The sequence below is a fragment of the Rhipicephalus sanguineus genome, chromosome 3 (genome assembly GCF_013339695.2).
Source record: "Rhipicephalus sanguineus isolate Rsan-2018 chromosome 3, BIME_Rsan_1.4, whole genome shotgun sequence".
Classification (NCBI taxonomy): Eukaryota; Metazoa; Arthropoda; class Arachnida; order Ixodida; family Ixodidae; genus Rhipicephalus; species Rhipicephalus sanguineus.
Genome location: NC_051178.1, coordinates 129,659,535 through 129,665,964, shown reverse-complemented (window position 1 = coordinate 129,665,964; position 6,430 = coordinate 129,659,535). Strand labels below are relative to the sequence as shown.

General features: G+C 45.4%; 1 protein-coding gene across 1 annotated transcript in view; it reads left to right on the top strand.

Annotated features, from left to right (window-relative positions):
* Positions 1-545: 545 nt before the first annotated feature.
* LOC119387126 (lysosomal acid glucosylceramidase) overlaps positions 546-6,430 on the top strand; it is a gene marked incomplete in the record, with an annotated part of 21,513 nt that continues 15,628 nt past the window's right edge. Inside the window, 6 exon segments of the mRNA XM_049413383.1 lie at positions 546-796; positions 2,050-2,235; positions 2,534-2,704; positions 2,795-2,928; positions 4,088-4,260; positions 5,355-5,591. Coding sequence (XP_049269340.1) covers positions 712-796; positions 2,050-2,235; positions 2,534-2,704; positions 2,795-2,928; positions 4,088-4,260; positions 5,355-5,591 — 986 coding nt within the window.

Below are 6,430 nucleotides of genomic sequence, written 5' to 3'. Positions count from 1 at the left end.
ATTGACGGTAAGACAGCGCCGCATCCTTTATACCCCAGTAAGTCCACCGGATTTCTATATATTTTTTTGTTGCACAAAATGGGCAGCCACGAGCAAACGTCATCTTGCGCATTGAGTCTTCGCCAGCTTGCTCGTTCGGCATCCCAGCGCGGATGGCAAACTCTGAGGCAGTGCTCAATCATAGAGGAACGCGCGGGCGATCACAATAGGCCTCTGCCGATATTGAGGTGCGTTTTATATAGGACAAAAGTGAAAGATGTCAAGGGATTGTGATATCCAATCTTATCGTCTGGCGATGCATTTGGTTATGTGCTCGGCTTTACACATTTATTTGTGATCATTCCACTAGATAATGCCCCAAGGTACGCCCAGTGAATTACTATAGGTTGGACGTCTACTCAAGCCGGCTTCAAGTTCAGCAATGCACGCATTTGAGTTATCGCGATTTGTCGAGAGGCACAATCCAAACAACTCGTGTTAGCCCTGCCTCGGTCGACTGGATTTATCTAATCGAACCTCTCCGGCCGTCTTCCTGAGTGGTAGGCGTATGAGTGAGGCCATATTCCGGGACTACAGCTGAAGCGCTTGTATAACTTTTGTCGCGAAAAAACATCGCGGTAGCCAATGGCTGTCGTATCGAGATAGTTATTCAAACAATCTGCGGCATCACTGCAAATTTTCGGGAGTGAAAACAAGTGAAGTACAAATTAAATGGAAAGGGACAAGCCTTTGGCAACAGAAGCAGTGATGTCTGTGAAAATCTTCGCTTTCATCGTCTTGACCCTCTATGTTGAAGGTAAGTTCCCCATCAACTGTGAAGGTAAATGTACGGGGCGGGAACTCCAAAGTACTAAAAAAACGATTTGGACGTCAAACGAAATAGAGGTGCTGTAGTTTAAACCATGCTTTGTGTTCGGTATTACGTATCAGCCCTCATGTATTTAGGAATGCACGCGCACCACATTTTACATGCAATGCCCAGAAAGCTTTCGTTTGTCCGTAAGCTTTCAACTGTTCCGGATTGCTGGGTAACCGGAAGCGTAAACGTGAATGACCCGGTAATGGTGCCAGCTGGTGGCATATAGCTATAAAATAGAAAAACACAGGTCAAGTAAAGCACGTGAATTCTGCTTCGATGCTGGCGTAAATTTCCTGCAGTGGTCACATCGTGTGCACGTTGCATCGTTAAATGTTCTTTATCGCAACCATCCTCCTTTAACTCGGTGTTTAACACAAACGGCCATTACTCATACCGGAACACCGCGCAGGCCAAGATTATTTAATGCAGGTTGTACGGGCCGAAAAAAAAAGCCCTGCCTGTATAACCGAGGCAAACGGTTGTTTTTACGTATTGTCAAATTGCAATAGCTGCTTGGGCTCGTTGTTGTACGATTAAACTATTTATTTTTTGTTATTTTGCACGCAATAGGTAGATGAATTGACGTGTTCAATCTGTCAACATGCATCAAGTGTTTACACTAGGTTTGACATGTGCCTTTTGTCGTGGTTGTGTTAGCAACATATATATAAATGTATCTAGCCATCCCCCCTCCCCTTTCGCCTCCATCCTCATTTAAGAGCAACAAACCTTAGAGGGTTGTTGCCTTTTGTGCTATTCTCTGAACTGCGTGAACAAAACTTGTTGTTTTACTTGATGATAGATTTTATAATTTGCCAGTTTATGAGCTCTTATTGGCTCACATGGCTTCTACAGCCACCATGGTTAGCTCGCAACCGCCACGTTCTTTAAAATGTGAACGACGATTGGACTGAAGCGAGTGCTTGATTGACTGATTGACTAGCCGAATAGCTCACTGAGGACGTGAGAGAGAGGAAGATGGCAAGTGAGAAAAGAGTGAGGGGTCAATTTTAGAGTGAATCGTCGAATTTTCAAGGAATAGATATTTGACTGCGCGTCACTGAGACTTGCTAAGCTAAGGTGACGTTGGCGCGGCTTTTTTTTTTTTTTTTCCTTTGGTGTGCGGCTGTTTTCGCAAAGAATATGTGACACATTGTGCTGAATCTTGTCCTCATGCTATCACCATCTAGGCGCCCGGTCACAATGCCAGCCCAGGGACTATGGCAAAGGCAGCGTGGTGTGCGTCTGCAACGCCACGTACTGCGATTACCTCGGGGAAGTGAGCCCGGTTCCTCAGGGACAGATCCTTGTTTTCGAGAGCAACAAGGCAGGACTCAGGTTTTCTAAGACAACCGGCAGCGTCGACGAGCAATCAGGTATCAGTACAATGTTTTCGCGCCTCTAATAACAAGACACACTACTCTCTTAGGTCGGCATGACCATGCATGACCATCTTAGTTGATTGGGCGGCTGACAGCAATAATTATTGTCTCACTTGTGTCCCTCCGGATAGAAAACTTATCTGCAAAGGTGGTTTTCACGCACCTCCAAGTGCTGAACTTTAACAAAACCAGAAAGCTTAACTTTGAACACCGTGTATAGGGAGGCCATGCACAAAGGCTCATTGCGATTTATTAAATGTGCAGCAACGGTTCTTTTCGTTTATAATTTTAGGCGATCCGCAGAGTCACGATGACACCGTAACCATAGTCGTCGACACGTCCAAAACCTACCAGAAAATTTACGGCTTTGGCGGAGCCTTCACCGACGCCGCTGGCATCAACATCAAGTCCCTGCCGAAGAACATACAGGAAGATATCATTCAATCTTACTACACCGACAAAGGTATCTACGTGCTGAATTCTTGGTAATCTCGCAGCAGAATCCCACTGTTTACATATTTATATATTCCTACGTTATTTTCTAATTCTGCAGGGCTGTCTTACAATATTGGCCGTGTGCCCATGGCAAGCTGCGATTTCTCCGTGCGACAGTACACGTACGCGGACACACCAGGTGATTTTGGCCTGGCAAACTTTTCGCTTGCCACTGAAGACTACGAACTGAAGGTTTGTTTCTACGCTATTTAGGAAATTGGGGGACTGCGTTGTGATACACCCGCAGTAGTCGTGCTCTTACTGCGATGTGCCTTAAAGGGACGCTGAAGTGAAACAACGACCCGATCAATCTAGATTGATAAATTGTGCTCTGAGAACTCTTACGTTGTTAATTTTACCATCATTGGTTTATTATTAGAGGAGAAAACGGAGGTCAAAGTTTCATTTTCAAATTTCGCGCCGAAATCTTCTCGCGTTACGTCACGGATTTCAAAGTGTATTTTACCTATTTTGGCAACATTTGCTCAAAGAAACTTTTTGAAACTTGGTACGTTAAGTCGTTGACTCACTCAGAAAACAATGCAACTATATTTCACAGATTAGGAACTACGTAGGCCCTGGTAGACGCCCTCGAAATATATGACGTCACGGCGTTTGGTGCGGAAATTTCAAGGTGGCTTCGTCACCCGCATTTTCTTTTTGCGCGTTTTCCCTCTTACTGAGCCCCTTCTCGCGGCAAGCGTGGTGTTTTTGGTATCGTGAAAGAATAATTTACTAATGGGAAAAAACTCGTTTTTCGCTTTAGTGTCCCTTTAACTATGGCACAAGTGCATCCATCTGTGAGATTGTGCTTGGGACTGTGTTTTACATAGACTGATCGGTGCACGGCCTACTAAGGAACTTACTTTCACGATCCTTTGTGAGAAGCGCGATCGATAGCTCTATGGGAACTTATTTTGCGCTGATTCGTCACGTTATATTATAGTATTTTCATGTTCACTGTGCCATTTTCAGCAATGGAGCTTTTATAAACATGCAGGCACGGCCGCTGTCAACCGTGACAATGTTTTCCGTAGGCTCATGTTTTCCGTAGGCTCATCAGCCTTATTAGGTGAATTTGGCGCCAGCGCATGTGAGTTCCTGCGATGGCTAAAAATGAGGGGTGGGGGTGGGATGTAGGTCAAGGTTGTTTACAAAGGATTATGACGAACCCCACAGATTTTAATTACCTAACGCGACCTCAGTTCACACCCTAAAGGTAATGTATAACTGTGCTCGAAGAATTTCTTTACAAAGAGGCACTGACAAACAACATCTTAAAAACTGAGAACTTTCTGAACTCGAGACATGTCTGAGTAGCTGAGTTTTTCCGTGTGTTGTCTCTGTTTAGATTCCTTTAATCAAGCGAGCGCTAAATGCGTCCAAGAATGCCGTCTGGATGTTCGCCAGCCCATGGAGCGGACCAGCGTGGATGAAGACCAATGGAAAGCTTTATCACGGCGGCTTTCTGATCGGACATCCCGGTGGACCATATTACAAGACGTGGGCAAACTACTTTGTCAGGTACAGAGTTGAAGCTTTATACAGTGTGAACTATGCCTCGAAGAAGAACTGTTAACGGGACTCACTGTGCTAGCTCCATAGGTGCTTATCCATATAGACAACGGTCTACTACTTTACAGACAAACACTTACCACTCAGTCACATCACTTCACATGCAATAAACACAATCGGCGCAGTGAAGAGCATGCAAGTACACTTTCTGCTACTGCTTTTAACTTCATTCGCTGTTTCTTGTCGCTTGGCTTCTTGCGTCATTCCACTACTGTGCGAGATGAATTATGCATAAAAGAAGCGGCTCTAGTCGCCGTCAGTGGGCTCCTTTCTGTGTCAGCAATATATAATATATATATATATATATATATATATATATATATATATATATATATATATATATATATATTGAAAGACGCAGGAAGACTTCACCAGGCAGGGCCAGCAGCAGCGTTTATTCCGCGATGTCTGCCTCGGCTCAGAACAGCAACCAACCAACCCAATGGCGATGATGATGGTTATGTACAAGTGAGAACGATGAAGTACGATAAATGTGCTTACAATATATATATTCCGGCTGTCACTGCATCGATGTACGTACAGCCGTGAAGATATTTGAAAAATCCAGTTTTTTCAGGACGTTACACCGATTAAGTTTGTTGCAGTCCGACACATGTGTAACCTTATTTCTACTCTTGCAGCAATGTCCCTGGCAATACCGACACGGTTTTAACAATTTGAGAACTTATTTTCACGCTCATTTGTCTGGGCGGAGGGCCTGAAGTATGTTATTTTCTTTTTCATTAGCATGAGGAGGACCTAAAATGCCTACTGTGCGTTACACTACGGAGTGGCGTTGCGGGCGCTAAAAAATATATTCGTTGAGGCGTTAGTACTTCGGCCATTGAAAAGAGTGTTCCTGTCAGAGCTGTGTTCTATGGTGCCGCAATAATCTTTGGTGGGGAAGTATTGCAGCATTACTGTTCTTTGATTGATCGTTCTACAAAGCTGCATTAGTCAAATCAGAGGCATAGTCTTGCACTAAACAATTTGTGTAGCCCCTGTACGTATTTATGGAAAGTAATTTCAAACCCCAATTCCAGGTTCCTACAAGAGTACGAGCGCAACGGAATCCAGTTCTGGGGCCTCACGGCTGAGAACGAGCCCACGGCGGGTTTCGACCCAACCTACCCTTTTCAGAGTTTGGGGTTTACGCCTGCGTTACAGCGTGACTTCATCAAGTTTGACCTAGGACCGGCCTTGGAAAAAGCCGGCTACGGGCCGGACAAGATCGCACTAATGATTCTGGACGACATGCGGGCGTTCCTTCCAATATGGGCTAACTTGGCAAGTGGTCTGAAGTGTTTTGTTTCCGCTGTTTTATTGTCATTCGGTCGTGAGATTGTGCATTGCATTTCGTGAGATTATGCAGGAGCTGTGGTCGTGAGATTTTGCAGGGGTTGTACGCAGCAAGCTCAAAATTTTGGAAATGACAGTCATTAAACAATCATTTTAAGAGTACTGCCTCTTGGGCGAGTCGGAATTGCATACTGGTTTGTTGTTCTGTGCCTCTTACTTTTTCCCTGTCTTCGAAAGCGTAACCCTAGCGGTAGTAAATGATCCCTACGCGCAAGCCCACATACCCACTCATGTCGTACTACGTATGACGTGTCCTAGGAAAGGAGTACTGCGAGCTAAAGCAGAGCACGGGATATCGTTAGGATATGGTCGTCAGAGTATACAGTGGCCTTGGCGAAATTCTAGGAAGGAGGAAGGGAATACGAAAGGGAGAAGGCAGGAGGTTAACCAGACAGCAGTCCGGTTGGCTACCCTACGCCGGGGGAAAGCGAAGGGGAGTGGAAAGATGAGAAGCAGAGAGAGAGGGGGGGAGCGAAAAAAAAAGGGAAATGATCAATCAATGCACTGACACGTTGTGGCGGTATGGTATGATATGGAAAAACTTATTTAGGTCCGTCGGGGCGTGAACTAGCACGTAGCGGGCCGCTCCCACGTGGGGACAGATAGGCCTAACCTGTCCGCCACGTCGTCGGCCCGGGGCTTGCCCATAGCTGCGTCCTTAAATCCGTCAGTAGCCCAGCATCCACTTTGACGATTGTAAACGTTTCAACCCGTAACGCAGGGCACCGCCAGAGCCAGTATATCTAAGTGCCAATGTCTG